Source organism: Hylobates moloch, unplaced genomic scaffold, assembly GCF_009828535.3.
Source record: "Hylobates moloch isolate HMO894 unplaced genomic scaffold, HMol_V3 SCAFFOLD_6, whole genome shotgun sequence".
NCBI classification, from domain to species: domain Eukaryota; kingdom Metazoa; phylum Chordata; class Mammalia; order Primates; family Hylobatidae; genus Hylobates; species Hylobates moloch.
The window spans coordinates 25,577,529-25,595,373 of NW_026652281.1; the positions used below are offsets into that span (position 1 = coordinate 25,577,529).

The 17,845-nt window shown below is 44.7% G+C and overlaps 2 protein-coding genes across 3 annotated transcripts in view; one reads left to right on the top strand and one right to left on the bottom strand.

Moving 5' to 3' along the window:
- The first annotated feature begins 873 nt into the window (after positions 1-873).
- Positions 874-13,542, top strand: PPIC (peptidylprolyl isomerase C). Its single transcript, XM_032156565.2, has 5 exons — positions 874-1,075; positions 8,508-8,621; positions 9,053-9,146; positions 10,804-10,988; positions 12,757-13,542. The coding sequence occupies exons 1-5, from the start codon at positions 959-961 to the stop codon at positions 12,883-12,885; spliced, it is 639 nt and encodes a 212-aa protein (XP_032012456.1). The 5' UTR covers positions 874-958; the 3' UTR covers positions 12,886-13,542.
- Positions 8,299-17,845, bottom strand: part of SNX24 (sorting nexin 24) — a 189,409-nt gene continuing 179,862 nt past the window's right edge. The window contains exons 7-8 of one of the 2 annotated variants that reach the window (XM_058440560.1): positions 10,043-10,177; positions 8,299-8,683 (exon numbers count right to left, since the gene is read on the bottom strand). In XM_058440560.1, coding sequence (XP_058296543.1) covers positions 8,607-8,683; positions 10,043-10,177 — 212 coding nt within the window. In that variant the 3' untranslated portion in view covers positions 8,299-8,606. The remainder of the gene's footprint in view (positions 8,684-10,042; positions 10,178-17,845) is intronic. The other variant, XM_032156566.2, reaches the window with a different exon arrangement.

Below are 17,845 nucleotides of genomic sequence, written 5' to 3' on the forward strand. Positions count from 1 at the left end.
CTTATTTTCACGGTGGAGATCAGAATTTCTATGTGGTTTTGCAACCCGAATTTTCCATTTAAAAAATATAATAAGAACTTATTTCCCCAGTCATTAATCTTCCTAAACATAATTCTTAAGTTTGTAAAAATTCCATCCTACAGATACACCTAAAAGTCAGTTTATTTACTTTGTTTCCCCAGGAAAGAATCCTACATGACCATGGTTCTGGGCCCGTGTAAGTGCTGCCTTGTGAACAGTGTAGATAAGATCACAGAATCATCCTCTAAATAAAGTACTTAAAGCCAATGTAAAAGTTTTTCAAAGGCAAAGGGGCACTGTGAATCCAGCATTTTCCAGTGTTCCCTAGACGTGAATCATCTCAATGAGAGGCCATTATTCGAGTGCAACAGGGCTCCACGCGTCCAGCGGTGTCAAAGTTCTGCTAAGCGTCCAAAACCTAGCAAAAGGTTCCGATGGGCCATTGGAACTCGGCGGCCGCGGCGGAGGCTGCTCCCAAGGCGGCAGCAATCAAACCGGGACCGGCCGCAGAGTTCTCAGTCCCGCGGAGCGCTAGCTGCCCGGCGGACGCGGAAGCCCGAGAGTCCTGGTCTTCCCGTCCAGGTTTAATCTGCGCCTACGCAGTAAATTCCAGGAGGTGCTCCCAGCCTAGCCCGCTGCGCCCGGCTCCGCGCCTGGGCAACCCGTGCTCCCTCCCGTCCCTGGCGCCCTCCGCACCCGCCTTACGCGCGGCGACCGGGCCCTGGCTGCGCCCTCTGGGCGCGCTCCTCCGAATCCCAAGTTCGGGTCGCGAGTCTAAACTTGGGAGGAACGCGCCCCGGGTCCCCGCCCTTCCCGGACTGCCCGATCCCCATCCCCCGCAACCGCGAGCGCGCAGGCGCAGCCGGCCGGGAGTCCCGTCAGCGGTCCCGGAGCCTGTGTCGCGCCCGTGCCGGTAGCGCCGCTGCCACCCCTCACCATGGGCTCGGGTCCTCGGCTGCTGCTACCTCTCGTGCTTTGCGTCGGGCTCGGCGCGCTTGTGTCTTCTTCGGGGGCCGAGGGCTTCCGCAAGCGAGGCCCCTCGGTGACGGCCAAGGTGACCGAGAGCGGCGGGCAGCAACTTCCCCTGTTGCGGGCGGGGCCCTGGGGGCGCTTTGGATACTGGGACCTCGGTGTCAGGGCGGGCGAGGGGTAGGCTTCCCGGGCGCAGGGGGACTGGAAGCGGCCGCGGGACTGGGTGGGAGGGGGCTGCTCGCGTGCTGGGAGGCCGGCGCTCCGGGGGAGACCCTGGGGGGAGCTGGGCTGAGGCCAGCCTGCCCCCGCCGCAGGCTGCTGGGACTTCTTGTCCCGGGTCGGTAGTCCGAGGTGACCAGCCTGGGGGTAGGAGAGGCTTCCGGAACCGGCGGGCCCGTTCTCCAGGAAAGAGACTGCCCAAGTACTTCCTTCAGCGTGGCCTGGGCTCGGGAGCAGAACTAGAGGACTGCAGGGAGGGGGGCGGGACCCGCACAGGAGAGGCGCTCGGAGCCCAGGGCTTGCAGCCGCCCGCCCTCCGCGTGGTCTCCACGCTGGCCGCAGCGGCTTCGGGCAGGCGTTAAAACGCCTCGTTCAGATGAGCGACTACCCTCCGCCTCTTTTGGGGAACCGTCGTCCTCTCCTGAGAAGGGGGGAATGCGCATTCAACGTCGGCGGGCGGGCGGCCCCTGCTGTGGGCTACGCGAGGCCGGGCGAAGGCGGCACCTGCAGACCTGGGGCAGCCTCCACTGCGTGGGACGGGGGCGGGGGGCTGCCAGAAAGTGCGTCTTTAAGGCTTCCTCGTACTTAACTCAGCTTCAGTTCTTTTTTCAGCATATTTAACCAAGGGTAGACGATAATGGGAGAATGCAGGGAGAGGGAGGGGATAATTTGGTGCCCATGATCACCACTTCTAGAAAACCCACTGGCAATAGTGTCTTGGAAACTGAAGCTGGAGGGGGCGGGCTGCAGCTGAAAGTGGTCTTCATCAGTCTGGGGTTTGTCAGTGGAAATGATACTAATCAACGAGTAGAATGCTTACATCCTCTACCGCAGACGCCACCTGAGGATGGGGAGGACTACGGGTGGGGAGGACTAGGGGTGGGGAGGAGGAGGTCCAGCTCAGCATCTGATGTCGCAGAAAGGCCATGCCACGCTATGGGCGGGGTTGATAAACAGCCTGATGGTTTTGAGAAGCTCTGATCTTACTCCCAGCCTCTTGATCTTGTAGGCATGTCTAACTTTGGGATATGGTTTGTGCAAGGCCACAGAGCTGAACGGGGTCTCTTGGGATAAAGCCATAAACATAAAATTCGCACAATTATGAAATTTTGGAGGAAATAAACTTTAATATACTTTGGGTGCCATTTTAAAATACCTGAGAAATGAGAAAAACCAGCGCAGGGAAGACTGAGGAGGCAAAGGGAACTGCATGTGCATAGGTCCTCAAACAGGAAAGCCCTCCCTGCATTCAGAGGATGTGGAGAGGATGGTGTGGCTTCAGCACAGAATGAGAGGTGACTTGAGATGAGGTTGGAGGGGTGAGCAGCAGCGGGATCACACAGGGCTTTAGAGGCTGCAGGTAGGCATGCAGGTATTGAGGCAATTCTTAAAATTCTTAAAAGTGTTATTCTGCAGTCAGAGCCACTGAAGGGTTTTAAGCATAAGAATGGCATGATCTCAATATATACTCTTGAGAAATTTATGTGGTCACTCAGTGGAGAGTGAAATGGGAGGTCATTCAGGGCACCATGCCAGAGTCCAGATGGTGGCTTGGATTAGGGTGGTAATCATTGAAATGGGGAGCAAGGGAAGGACTTGAAATAGATTTTGGAGACATAACTAACAAGAGTTGCTGACGGTTTAGAAAGGGGGTGAGGGAGAGGGAATAGGATTGCCAAATAAAATACAGGATGCCCAGTTAGATGTGAATTTCAGATTAACAATGAATAAATGTTTTTAGTGTAAGTACGTCCCCTGCAATATTTGGGAACAAGTTTCACCTGGGAAACTTCTTAAACCTACTGATGCAGCGACCCACCCCAGAGCAAGTTAATCACAATCTATATGGGTGGGGCTCAGCATCGTATCTTTTAGAAGCTTTCGGTGATTCTGACGTGCAGGGAGTGTGGGCTGGGAACCACTGGAAGATGGAGCCAAGAGAGGAGGAAGCTGGTGGCTGCAGGAGGGGGAGGGTTTGAGCATCCTAAACCCTTGTCTGTGACACTGTCACTGAGGGAGAGTTGGCATGTACCCTACTCTCAGAATTGTTACTTAACATATCTTTTTTTCCCCCTACCAAATTTGTCATTAAGTTTTTCTAAAAGCTAATTGTGTAGGTGCATCTTAAACAGATTCTGCTCTGTTAAATTACTTTTTCATGAACTTCTAAAGACTACTAAATCTATTGGAAAATGACATTAAAAATAATTTCTCTGAGTGCAGACAAGTACATTAATTGGCCATTGTTCTAGTGTATTGTTTTCCCCAGCAGTGTTTTTGTTTACCTCTGATTTCATTTAAAAATAGGAATCTGTAAATAAGAGAGGTGTGAGGTGCTATTCTGCCCACATGGCCCATTAGTGGCGCTAACTTCGTCCACAGATCCTGCTGCTGGGCCAGCCTGGCAGCTTCCTGCCCCAGCCATAGAAGCTCAGGTGGGGGCTCTGGCTCATTGGGCTCCAAATCCACAGAATTATATTTGTTGACCTATATTTTTGAACCAATGCCATGGGACCTGTGCAGGATCCGGCATCGGGAGGGTATGAAATAATGGCACCATCCTGCCAGCTGCACACATATTACAGCTTGCAAGCATATTAGCATGTAGTGGCCAGGAGGCTGTGGCTAGATGGCCTTGGACAAGTTATCTAATGTCCATAGCTCAGTTTCCTCCTCTGTCAAATGGAGATAGAAATCATTCCTACCTGGGAGGGCTTTGCACATTAGATGTGGTAAAGCAGATGTCTTAGTCCATTTATGTTGCTATAAAAGAATACTTGAGGCTGGGCAATTTATGAAGAAAAAAGGTTTATTTAGCTCACGGTTCTGCTGTAAGCTGTAAGATTCAAGACTGGGCATCTGGTGACAGCCTCAGGCTGCTTCCACTCACGGTGGAAGGTGATAGGGAGCAGGCATGTGCAGATCACGTGGAGAGAGAGAGGAAGCTGAAGGGGGTGGTGCCAGTTTCCTTTTAAAATCAGTTCTCATGGGAACTAACAAAGTGAGAATCCACTCACTTCTGAGATGGCACCAAGCCATTCATGAGGGATCTACACCCATGACTCAAACACCTCGCATTAGGCCCCACCTCCAACATTGGGATCAAATATCCAAACCATAGCAGCAGGTAAAGCACATAGTCCATAGTCCCTGACTTCAGAAATCATTTGTAAGTGTTATTTGTGTTTATCTTCTTAATCCTACTGTGACACAGCAGACCTGAAAGGAATCATTTATTTTACAGAAGAAGAAAGGGAGTTCAGAGTTTAATTAATGTGCTGAAGATTCCATGGCCATTGAGTGGTGGAGCTGCATTTGAGAACAGTTTCTTCCACATCGCAGCTCATGTACTGGGTGTGTTCCCTAGTTACTTTGGAAATGGAATCAGGATTAATTCCACAGGGATTTGGGTCAGGCTGTGTAAGTGCCTCCTCCCTCTTCCTCTACCTCCTCCCATCTCCAATGCCGAGTAATTTTCAAATGACTTTCAAGGGCAGCCTTGAGGGAAAAAACAAGTGACTGAGGTGCTCACCCCCAAAGTCTAGCATGGAATCCAATATCACCTTTCCCAGGAAGCCCACACTAATCTCCACAGATAATCACCACCCCTTACCATGACACCTTATCTGTACTTGTCTTATAAAATCCGACTTCTCATTATATTATAGCATTCATATATGTGCTTTCTGTTGGACTGAAGCTCCTTGAGGGTAGGAGCTTTGTAGCCCCACCCCACCTCTGGCCCAGCACTGGGTTTTGTTCCCAGAGGCACTCAGCAACATCAGAGATGAATCCAGTGGTGAGAGGGTTTAGAGAGAGAGCGTTTGCTGGCAGCTGTCTCACCTCCTGTCTAGGAATGTGTGCGCCCAGGTCCTCCCTGAGTATCATTTGACATTGAACCATTTAACATTTCTTGACTGCCTCCTCCTGCTGACCTTTAGCTGGCCACTGGGGAACTAAAAACACTGTTTCTACTCCTTAGGGTTTCCCTGGTTAGACCGGGAGAGCCCTATTAATGATAAACCAGTTTAGCTAGAGGCAGCCTTGAAATTCTGGCTCTCACACTCATAGTAGGGAAACCTTGGTAAATCACTTAACCTCCCTCATTCCCACTTTTCTCATTTGTAATTAGTGATAATTTGTAAATTAGCGATAGTTCCTCTCCCCTTTCCTGGTGTGGTGAGGATGAATTATGTAAGATGATATGGGTTACCCACACTGAGACCACCACTAAGTCATGTTTGTTTCCTTCCATCTTTCTTCCTGCTCCTCCTCCAGTGTCTGCCCCTTTGTTTAAACGCCTCTCCTGGCTGGGCGCTGTGGCTCATGCCTGTAATCCCAGCACTTTGGGAGGCCAAGATGGGAGGATCACTTAAGGTCAGGAGTTGGAGACCAGCCTGGCCAATATGGCGAAACCGCATCTCTACTAAAAATACAAAAATTAGCCAGGTGTGGTGGTACACACCTGTAATCCCAGCTACTTGGGAGGCTGAGGCACAAGAGTCACTTGAACCTGGGAGGCAGGGGTTGCAGTGAGCCGAGATTGTGCCACTGCACTCCAGCCTGGACGACAGAATGAGATTCTGTCTCAGTAAATAAATAAACGCCTTTTCCATCTCCTTCGTACATTCCTTCTGCCACCACCCCAGTGCAGGCCATTATGACCTTATTCTTGAACTGGTGTAAGAGCCTCCAGATTCTCTTTCTCTCCGTTTGAGTAACATTCCCAGAGCCTCGCTTGACCCTATACTTTCTCTTCTCTCTGTTGCCTAACAAAACCCATGCTTAGGCCAGCATCTCTCCTCTGCCTTCTGGAACTGGTGGGCAGCTTCTTTCCTGGAACCCCACCCACTCTAACCCCTAGTTGTGGCCAGAAGGGCAGCTTTGCCTCTTTGCACACAGGTCACATTTCCTGCCTAGGTGCACTGGTTCCAGAACGAAGTCTGCCAGGCAAGGCTCACCCCCATCCTTGTCTGGGGAGGTGGCTTCCCTCCTCCCAGGCCTGCCTCCCACAAGCCTTCCTCCTTAGCCTCACCCTTCCTGCAGGCTGAGGCATACAGTGTTTGGGGGGCATTTGTCACACACTGCCCTGTACTGTGGTTATGGGTTTGCCTATCCTATCTCTTTATTTTAAACTGCCTTAGGACAGGGATTCTCTTACACAGTTTGTGCCCTCACATTGCCTTTTACATAACCTTGCATAAATACTTGTTGACAAAATAAGATTTGATTTTATCCTTTCCATTAGAGTTGGCAAAACCTGCTATGTGTTCTTATGCTCACTCATGAAGCTGAAGGATATTTCAATTTGGGGAAAAAAATTATAATAATATGTGTGCCAGGCTGTGTGTAAAAATACGTGATTTTTGCTGAAGAGTTATGTTGGGTGACAGGTACTTTTTCTTCATCTGTTCATGCTGCTCTCCCAGATCTTACTCCGTTCTCAAACATTCACAGGTTTTGTTTTCTCTTCTTTATTTTAAAAGTCTGGAAGGCTCTTCTAGTGTCTTATATGATGTTTCTTTAAGGTTTCATCTCTGGCTTCCTGGTGCTGCTTCATTATTGCTGGTTATTGAATTTACACCTCGGCTTGCAGATCCCTTTGGAGAAACTGCTTCTCTAGTAAGCCGGCTCTGCACTGACCAGGCCCATGGGTGTGTGGAAGCACCTTCCTGTCCCAAGCCATGCTGCATTGCACTCCTTTAATACACTGCCCCATCTCAAGGGCAGGGCCTTTCATGCATTCTATAAAGCTCTTCTATATAAATAATAATAAAAGTTTTGCTGCTTTGGCCATGTAAAAATTGTAAAATGCCACATGGAACACTAAATACCACATCACCCTGTGACAGGCGTACTGATGTATTGGCAGAAGCTCTTGTCTTGAACTGAAGCTTGACAGTCTTTACTTAGTGATTTTTCTAAACTGTAAGACATCTTTTTTCTTTGACAACCCTTCTTATATTTTTTAAAGCCACCTCTTGCATGTCTTTTTTACCCATTCAAACAGTAAATTGCTTCATATAATCTAAACGTGCTAATAGAATGCCCTTTGACTCTGTGGCTTTTCAAGCGTTCTATTTCAGAATCGTCTTTTTTTTTTTTTTTTTTGAGGCAGAGTCTCACTCTGTCGCCCAGGCTGGAGTTCAGTGGCGCAATCTCGGCTCACTGCAAGCTCCGCCTCCCGGGTTCACGCCATTCTCCTGCCTCAGCCTCTCCGAGTAGCTGGGGCTACAGGCACCCGCCACCACACCTGGCTAATTTTTTTGTATTTTTAGTAGAGACGGGGTTTCACCGTGGTCTCGATCTCCTGACCTCGTGATCCGCCCGCCTCGGCCTCCCAAAGTGCTGGGATTACAAGCGTGAGCCACCGCGCCCGGCCTCAGAATCATCTTAACACAGTGATTTGTGAAGCAGAATGCATATAATTTTGTTTCAAATGAGACAGTTAAAAACAAGTCCAAGAGAACTTTTATAGTTTTACCAGCAAAAAGGGGACTCACACTCACTCCTGGCTGTGTGTCTTCTTTTTTCTGTTGTAAAATGTTGGGTTAGGAAAAGCAAATTCTACTTGGGTAACTTGGGAACAAGAGGACTGAATTCAGTGTCTGAGTTTACAGGGTGATGGCTCTGTCAGCGTGATGACCCACGCTTAATGTTTGCTGTCCTTTGGAAAGCTGGGGACCTGGTGCTTTACTGTGCTTGGACATGAGTGGCAGACCTTTTGAAGGACTGCTGTGTTTCATCATTTTTGCCATCTCCTGGATGGCAGACATCTATTGAGAACTGACTGCAAATTTAGGACTGTTTGAAATTACAAAAAAATAAATTTTGATGGTTAGCCTGTTTCCTTACATCATTTTTTTTTGTCCTGCCAAGATTAGAGAGCATTACTTTCTAAGAGAGCAACATTTTCCATTCTACTCTTCATCCATAAAGCCAGGAAATGGGAAGTAGCAGCAGCGTTTGTCTGGGGTATGGGAAGAGAAGAATTATTGAAGACCATTGGCCAACGCTGACAGAGTTGAGTCAGCCTTTAAACTGAATACCTGGTACCTGGTACAGTGCCTGGCCCATAGGTGGTGCTTAATAAATGTTTCTTGAAAGAATATTTGTGAGTGAAATGCACCCACGCAATAGTTTTAAAGTACCTTTAACTGATGTCATGCTCCTTTACAAAATACTGATGGGCAGGGCTTTTGTATGTGGGACAATTCTCAGATTTTAATTGACTTACCTTTCATTCGTGCTTTTCCACCTTATAACCTTCCACTTTGTCTTTCAACTGCATACAGGTCTTCTTTGATGTGAGGATTGGAGACAAAGATGTTGGCAGAATTGTGATTGGCCTCTTTGGAAAAGTTGTGCCCAAGACGGTAGAAAATTTTGTTGCTCTAGCAACAGGAGAGGTATGTCTCAATTTTATTTCCTTTAAACTGGGTCTTCTTTAAGCCAAATATAAAGATGTCATCTGAGAAAATAAGTATTAAATTAGTATGTCAGATGAACCTTACCACATTTGACTTTATTTTCCAATAAAATATGTATTATTTGGGCACTCAGTGCCCTTAGGCTTCTGGAAATTGGGAGAAAATCATCATCAAGTGAAAATATGGTTTGCTCTCTTTTAACTTATTCACATTAATACTCTACTTCCATAACATATTTATTTTTTGGTCAGTTAATGATAAATTTCTCTCAGTAAACCATAGCTGGGATATAATCAAGTTCTGCAGGCATTTTGTTTAGTTTTCTCAGTTTGTCCTTTCTAGATCAACACTGAGTTTATCTTTCAGTATGGCCTCTGTTACTTGTTATTCAACTGAAATAATCTCTTTAGAAAGGATATGGATATAAAGGAAGCAGGTTTCATCGTGTCATCAAGGATTTCATGATTCAAGGAGGTGACATCACCGCTGGAGATGGCACTGGGGGTAACGTCTTTGCATTTTTCCTTTCCCATTTACCAAACCGAAACCTAAGATTAAGCCAGTATATGAACCCAGTCTGTCGAAATCCAGAGCTAAGGAACACAGTTGTAAAGACGACTCTACCTCTTTAAGAAGGATGGAGTTTTGGGGACTCATCTAGCAGCATCTCGACAGGCATGAGGGAGGCATCCTCATTTTAAGCAGGATTGTTTTGGTGTTTATTGTCTTTCCATAAGTAAATTTAAATTCTTTGGAGTTACATATACGGTGTATGTTCAAGAAAACTTGACTTTGGATAGACAATGTTTTGGGCAATTTAAATATAGCCTAGACCTTTCTGTAGGAGCGCTCTCCTACAAGGCCACTTCAAGTGTCACTGACCAACCAGTTACAAATTGCTTGGCTTTGATATCCACTTCTGGGCTTTTTTTTTTCTTTTGAGACACAGTCTTACTCTGTCACCCAGGCTGGAGTGCAATGGCATGATCTTGGCTCACTACAACCTCTGCCTCCCAGGTTCAAGCTATTCTCCAGCCTCAGCCTCCCAAGTAACTGGGATTGAAGGCGCCCGCCACCATGCCCGGCTGATTTATTGTATTTTTAGTAGAGAGGGGGTTTCACCGTGTTAGCCAGGATGGTCTCAATCTCCTGACCTTGTGATCCGCCTGCCTCAGCCTCCCAAAGTGCTGGGATTATAGGCGTGAGCCACTGCACCCAGCCTACTTCTGGGTTTTCTAACTGAATCAGAATTTTGAAGTTGGCAACGATAGATAAGGGGCCCTACAGAAGGGGAGGTGGGCCTGGCAGACCCTTGAGGTATTGGAGGATGGTCAGATCCTTCTCATGGTCTGTGGAGAAAGGTCTTCCACTCTGCCTGCCGCTTTGCTAGAAGTCCAGACCTCCTGCCTTGCTTTGGTTCTCCTGTTCAAGGTTGACCACTGGGTGCTCCCGATTGCCATCATCCTGTGTGTCCTGATAGGTCCTGAAGTTGCTGTGACCAACAACTTCCAGATCAGCTGCTATTGTTCTTCGTGCTGAGGCAAGAAAAAGTACCAGCTTTAGAATCAGAAAGTCAGATGTTCAAATTCTGCTCTGCTATTTTCAAGTTTTGTAACCTCTGTTTCCCATTGTAAAATAGGACAGAGAATACCTACTCTTCAGGGTTGTTATAATTCGCTGTGGGTGTATATTGAATGCTTGCTGCATCCTGGTTGGGTGCTGAGTAACACCCAATCCTGGATAAGTCACAGGACTTTCCTGAGCTTTGAGCCTCAGGAAACAGGTACACAGCCACTAGGATGGCTCACACACCTTTTCATCTGGCTTTAGGATGTTTTCCTGCCCTTCAGTTCTTTCTCACTTCAAAGCGAAGTCATGGACCTGCTTGATCAAGGTTTGGCCCTTGGTATGAGGCCAGAGAGTATCCCACTATCCTGTGCCATATTTAAGGCTTTCTTTGTTCATTTTAGGCCCTAGTGCTCTGTTTCATTAAGGAGTTAATTTTATTCCCTCCTTCACTTCTCCTTATGCTTGAACATGTCTTCCCCATCCCTACCTCCTGTAGGGTTCTAGTAACTGATTCCTCTAAGGCCTTATGTTTCCCTTTGAAGAGTTGACTTTTGGAAGACATCTGTTGACTCTCTTCCTTGTTTTGTCTCAGGTGTGAGCATCTATGGTGAGACATTTCCAGATGAGAACTTCAGGCTGAAGCACTATGGCATTGGGTGGGTCAGCATGGCCAACGCTGGGCCTGACACCAATGGCTCTCAGTTCTTTATTACCTTGACCAAGCCCACCTGGTTGGACGGCAAACATGTGGTATTTGGAAAAGTCATTGATGGGATGGTAAATTGATACATTTTTTTTTCCTTTCAAAGCTTTATATTTTTATTGAGAGTACTTTCAGTGATTTATTTTAATCTTAAAATATGCTTGTTAGAGATCCATTATATAGCTGACTGGCCTCTTCAAAGGTGAATAAATTATATATGGTATGGCATTTTAATTCTTAGGGTCATTGGCGCAGCAGCTAGGGACTTACAAGGAGAAATTAAGGACTTAAGTTGATTTATTTTACTACTTGATATAAATGTAAAGCCCTTTTAAATGGAACCAATATATACCAGGACCCCATATATACACACAATGGAATATTATTCAGTCTCCAAAAGGAAAGACATTCTGAGGACATTATGCTAAGTGAAATAAACCAGTCGTAGGAAGAAAAATACTATACGACTTCATTTATATAAAATATCTAAAGTGGTCACATTGATAGAAACAGAAAGTAGAATGGTAGTTGCCAGGGGCTGGGGATGGGGTAAATGGGATGTTGTATTTAATAGGTATAGGGTTTCAGTTTTGCAAGATGAAAAATTCTGGCTATTGGTTGCACAACAATGTAAATATACTCAACACCACTGCACTGTGCACTTACAAATGAGTAAGATGGCACATTTTATGTTAGGTGTTTCTTATCAGAATTAAAATAGTTAAAAACAAAGCAAAACAAAACCACCCCAGAATCCCATCTGGTTCAGCTCAGACACCTAGGTCACATTCACAGAGACAAGCAACCAAAAATTATTGAAGAGAATTTGAATCTATACTGTTGGGTCTCAAAGAATGTCAAAGCAGTCCAATTCACAACCCATAGGAACACTTCTTGAAATCCTCATTCCGTTTCTTTCTCAATATTTCTGCCTTACAGGCATCTGAATTAGCTCTCTCAGCTCCTAAACTGGTTACTGTAAAGTCTGCCCATCCTAGGCCTGGAACATCCTTGTCTCCCTTGCCCTCTTCCATGTTTCATTTTGTTTCCATGTGACTTATTCTGCCTCCCTCATCCAAATGTAAATAAACCAATCTTGCTCGCTGCAGTTCCTTCACAACTACCTGTTTTTCTGATTCTATCTAACACAAGTTTGGGAACTGAGCTAGTAGCCTCAATGCTGTCTGGAAAACCCACCAAAAACCTACTTTCTTGTTCCTTGCCCAGTCCTAACCTCCTTCAGTGTGAAATACCGTACTGTTGGGCTTGTGAAGCCTTCTAGGTTAGAGAAAGGTGCCTTCACAGCACTGTGGGGGGCTGGGGTTACATTAGTATTGGGCTCAACTTATAGGTTAAAGGCTTGGGTCACCTTTAAAATGGACAAACCTAGAACGAGGTCCATTTCTGAATCTGCTTTCTGGTCCATACATGTGAAGACCTATTATAGGATGGAGCTGAAAATGACTCACACTTCATGTTAACTGTTAACGCTGGCTTATACCAGGTGAATGGAAATGCCTTTTACTAGAGTTGGGTGTTTACAAAAATACCTACTTTTTTAGAATATAAAATGCTTATTTAAAAAGAAGTGAGGAAATATACCAGTGTGGTCTCTGAGTAAGAAGGTCATGGGTGAATTTTATTACTTGATGTATATATTTTCTAAATATTCTAAGTTTTCCACAGTTAGCTTGAGTGGTCTTAGTAGTCATAAAAAAACAAACAAACCAACCAACCTTCTTTCCTTCCCACTTGGGCTTTTGGAGTTGGCTTTGGTTTAACCTTTGGATTGCTATAACTGCTGGTCAGAATTAAACCACATGTCTACTTTTCTCTCACCAGACAGTGGTGCACTCCATAGAACTCCAAGCAACTGATGGGCATGACCGTCCACTCACCAACTGCTCGATTGTCAATAGTGGCAAGATAGACGTGAAAACGCCTTTTGTGGTTGAGATCGCTGACTGGTGACACAACTGGCAGAAAACAAGGATACGCTTTGGCAGGGGTGTGTGTGTGTGTGTGTGTGTGTGTGTGTGTGTGTGTATTCGTGGTGTGTTGTCTTTCAATTATTTGCTTTTTTTTTTTTTTTACTTTCTTTTTGTTTTCTATCCCAGATCACAGGAAAGTTATAAAAATCAAACCATCACCCTTTAGTTTGCTTGAACTTTAGTAAACCACCTGCTTAGGGACTTTGAACTTAAATATATCCCCTTCCTCAAGTGGTGCTATTTTTAAACTAAAAAAAACTTTGAATTGGCTATTTTTTTTAATGCAATAATTTTTTTTCTGAATTCATTATGATCCTCATATTGGGTAATGCTGAACATTTATCTGAAACAGATGAGGATATTAAGTTTATTATTTTGTATCCAAACAGAAATTCAGATAAAGGGAAATTTGACTAGTGTAATCTGAGATATGTCATAGGGATTTCTTTCTGACAAAAAGGTGCTTTGCTGTTCTTTATATTAAATACTTTTTACTTAGATCAACTCTTTTTGCAAGACTTTTAAAAAATGTAAAGTTCTTTAAAAAATATACAAAAATACACACACTCTAGCATTAACAGTGAACAGATTAGAAAGATTTTATAAACCAAACTACAAACATAATTAGATAACTCAGAAATTATGCCCACCCACATCTCATATACTTAAGGTGATTATTATTGTTATTCAATGTAACATTTTTAGAAAGTTATCTTTAGCCCAGTTGCAATAGGAATATTTTTTGTTACTTACATAAGGGGATTAAGACTCAGGCTATAAGGCCTGGGTATGGTGGCTCATGCCTATAATCCCAGCACTTTGGGAGGCTGAGACAGGAGAATTGCTCGAGCCCAGGAGTTTGAGACCAGCCTGGGCAACATAGTGAGACCCTGTCTCTACAAAAACTAAAATTAGCTGGTCATGCTGGTGCACATCTGTAGCTCCAGTTACTCAGGAGGCTGAGGTGGGAGGATCGCTTGAGTTCAGGAGGTTAAGGCTGCAGTGAACTGTGATTGCCCCAGGCAACAGAGTGAGACCCTGTCTCAAACAACAACAACAACAACAACAACAACAACAACAACAAAACCCACTCAGGCTATATTTAAACTAGATGAGGCCAGGTGTGGTGGCACATGTCTGTAGTCCCAGCTACTGAAGAGGCTGAGGTGGGATGACTGCTTAAGCCTAGGAATTCCGGGCTATAGTGAGCTATACTGATTGGGTATCTATACTGTTTGGCATCAATATGGTGGCCACTTGGGAGCATGGGACCACCAGGTTGCCTAAGGAGGGGTGAACTGGCCCAGGTTGGAAACAGAGTGGGTCAAAACTTCTGTGCTGGTCAGTAGTGGGATCATGCCCGTGAATTGCCACTGCACTCCAGCCTGGGCAACATAGCAAGACCCTGTCTTTAAAAAAAAATAACTAATGGGAAAGTGAAATTCTACTGGGGCCTTGTTATAACATACCGGGCTATAATAGAGTGTGCTTGATCTCTGTTCAGATGGGAAGTGTTGTCTGTTAGAAAACAGCGCCATTGCTTCTCCTCCAGGACTCAAGCAGTGAGGATCCATCTCGAGTTGTATTCTAAGAAAACTGCCTCAATGAGAGATGAATTGAGTATTCCTACTGCTGATTCGCAAATTGCTGCAACACTCTTGGAGAGCAATTTGTTAAATTTTTTCCAACAAATATTTTTTGAGGGTCTTTGATCTGCCAGGTACCAGTTTGACTTTTGGGGATACAACAATGGACAGAAAAGGGCCTCATGGGGCTTACAGTCTAGTGGGGGAAGACAGAGAATAAACAAGGAAACAAAAAGGGTGATGCGTGCTGTGAAAAAAAAATATGCCCATGTCTGCTGGAGAGGCTGAGTGAGAGAGAAGCATCGTCAGAGTGGAAGGCCTCTTGGGCCCCTCTTGGTTCTCTTGGGCCTCTGGAGGGATGGCATTTGTGCTAAGGCCTGAAGGAAGGGTAGGAAGCAGCAAGAAGGGCCTTCCAGGAGGAAGGAAGAGAAAATATGAAGTTCCCAAGATAAGGATAAGTGAATTCCAGGGCAGAAGAGAAAGCCAGTGTGTTAGGGCCTGGTGCAAAAAGGGGAGCGGGATAGGGGCACGGTCAGAGGTAAGGCTGAGACTGGACCAGTTTGGGCCTGGGTGCCAGGGTGAGTCTTTGGTCATGGTACATGGAAAAGTTACATGTTTGAAGTTGGGGAGAGGCATTCTGTGTCTAAGAATTATTATTTTATCTGCTATAAGGAGAATTTTTATAGGGGGGCTAAAAGTGGAAGCAGTCCTTATCAGGAAACCCAAACATTTATAACCTTGGAACTTCTCACTCCTGGGATTGGCTTTAGAAAGTGATCCAAAATTGTAAGGGACATCAGTGTTTCGGCCAGCCCAGCATTTAGTCCGCTTGCTCTGGTGATGGATGCCCAATTTCTTATTTTTCTTTTGAGAAATCACATCCTTCCCTCACCCATCTCTAGTCCTTAGGGTGGGCTGACCCTACAGATGGGTACACACCTGGCCTGGCAGACTTGTTCATTAACTCACTTGATAAATATTATCAATATTATAGGGTGGGATAGAGCTGTAAACAAATGGTGTCACCCCTTGTGGTTCCTGTGAAGGTGACAAATTATACTACATGAATATATAACACAACATCAGGGAGCAATAAGTCAGTGAAGTCAGGGAAAGCGAATAGACAGTGAAGGGGTGGTCAGCGGGGACTGAAGGAAGTGAGGGAGCACCAAGCCATGGGGACAGTGGGGGAACTGTGTGGAGGCAGAGGGGACAAGAACAGTGGTCATCAGTGATGGGCAGGCTGGGTGGGCTCAGGAAACAGCAAAGGGGCCAGATGAACAGAGCAGGGGAGGTGGGAGAGGGAGCAGGGCTGTCCTGTTGGCCATCCAGAACATTCCCTTGCCCTGGCTCCAGTGACTGGCTCAGGCCTAGATGCTGGACCTCAGTCATGTGAATGAGCCATCATTGGACTTCCAGGGTGATTGGGAAAGAGCTGCCATCTTTCTGAAAGAGAGTATAAAGGAACAGGCCTAAGAGCGAAGCCAGCACAGAAGGAAGTGGCCCAGAAGACAGAAAGGTTCCGAAAACATCATTTAGCTGCTGTGTCCAGCTGTGCCCAAAGCTAATCCACACTTAGCTTTTTGCTACGTAAACTAATACATTTTCTTTTTTCTCAAGCCAAAGCAAACTGATTTCCTTTGACTTGCAACCTAAAAGTCTTTACCAAATATAGCAATATTGAAAATTTTTTATGTGTAAAGATGTGAATTGCAGAATATTTATGATAGCAAAATACTGGGAGCAACTTCAATGTCCCAAAATGGTTATAAAGCACACATCCCATAATAGAATAGTATGCATTCATTAAGACTGATGTTAGAGAACTCAGAGTAACATGAGAAAATGATTGTTTTAAAGAAAAAGCAGAAGTTCTGTATGCAGCATGATCTCAATTATGTAAACACATTCTCATAAAGCAAATACAACAAAATGCAAATTCACATAAGTAAATGCAAATGGTGGGATTTTTTAACTATAGTTTTACTTTTTTCAGTTTTTAATTTTTCTCTAGGGTGCATTTCTTTTTAATAATTAGAAAAACAAAACAATTCTAATTTTAAATAAAGATAGCATGGAGGAAAAATCGGAAACAAATGACCTCTTGTACATGCAAAAGTGCTTTACATCGCAATGTCCAAGAGCACATAGACACCACTCTCCCCCATGCAGAAGGACATGCGCTTTACGCCATACATGCCGTCTAGTTTTTTCACTACTGTGAGCATACCTGACTTCTCTCTAGTAACAAGGCAAAAAGTGCTTCATTTTGGAAGTGCTGAAATTCTGAACCCACTAGTGCACCAGTGGTAAATTATCATGTTATCTGTTATGCCAGATGACCAAGAGCTAAGGACATCCCCCTGCTAAAAGGACATCCCCCCAGTTTATTTCTTGTACACCAAGAGTCAGGCCTCATACAGAAAACATGAGCAAACTGATGACTATGAAAATAGGAACTGTTACTTTTTATAGTCTAATGTTTTCTGCAAAAGCTTTTGAAATAAATTGTTCACTGTTTTGCAGATCACGTTACTAGAAGGACACATTTATAGTTGTGGGCAGATGTGGAATCAGAGGGAAATTTACACTGGACACCACCACCAAGCCCAAATTATTATAATTTAGTCTTGAATCACTTTAATCAACACTTTAAAATATTTTGGTATTCTTAGCCATAATTTATTTTGTTCTCTTACAAGTGCTCTTTAGCAATTTTCTGGATCATCAAATAAGAGTTCAGTAAAATTTACTTTTGGGTCAATTAGTTGGAATGACACTTTTGGAATTATCAATTACTTTATTTCTGATGAATTTTGAACAGGACTCACCAACCTCATTTCTCAGTTCAGCCGTTTTGAGTTACATAAAGACAAAAACATGGCAAGGATTTTACAGCAGGAAAATGATTTGTTTTTGTTTTTCAACATTCCTATAATCCAGAGAGCTGAAGAAATCTTTGATCTAGAAAGCTTGGAAATTCAAAGCCCCCTCAAGGCACTTTTTTTTTTTCAAATTAAGGAAGAATTAAAAACAGTATTTGTAATGGAAAATTTTGGTGCCATTAAGTACATAACAGCTTTTACTTAAGTCTGTAATTCATCTTGTGGATTTAAGATTTTGGCCAAGAGTAAATTTTAGGTGTGACATAAGTTCCTCCAAGGTTTGCTAGTGTTACTGACATTCTAGAGTGGTGGAAAAACAACTGGCATTAATGCAGAATTGCAGTGACTAGTCCCAGGAATCAAGTCAGAAAAAAAGACCATCTGACAAATAGTAAGAGTTAATACAAAATGAATTTTAAAATCCCACCCTAGGCCGGGCACGGTGGCTCATGCCTGTAATCCCAGCACT

Coding starts and splice junctions, on each gene's coding strand:
- PPIC (XM_032156565.2), top strand. CDS start 959: ATGGGCTCGGGTCCTCGGCTGCTGCTACCTCTCGTGCTTTGCGTCGGG. Junction 1,076..8,507: donor GCCCCTCGGTGACGGCCAAG/GTGACCGAGAGC, acceptor AACTGCATACAG/GTCTTCTTTGATGTGAGGAT. Junction 9,147..10,803: donor CGCTGGAGATGGCACTGGGG/GTAACGTCTTTG, acceptor GTTTTGTCTCAG/GTGTGAGCATCTATGGTGAG.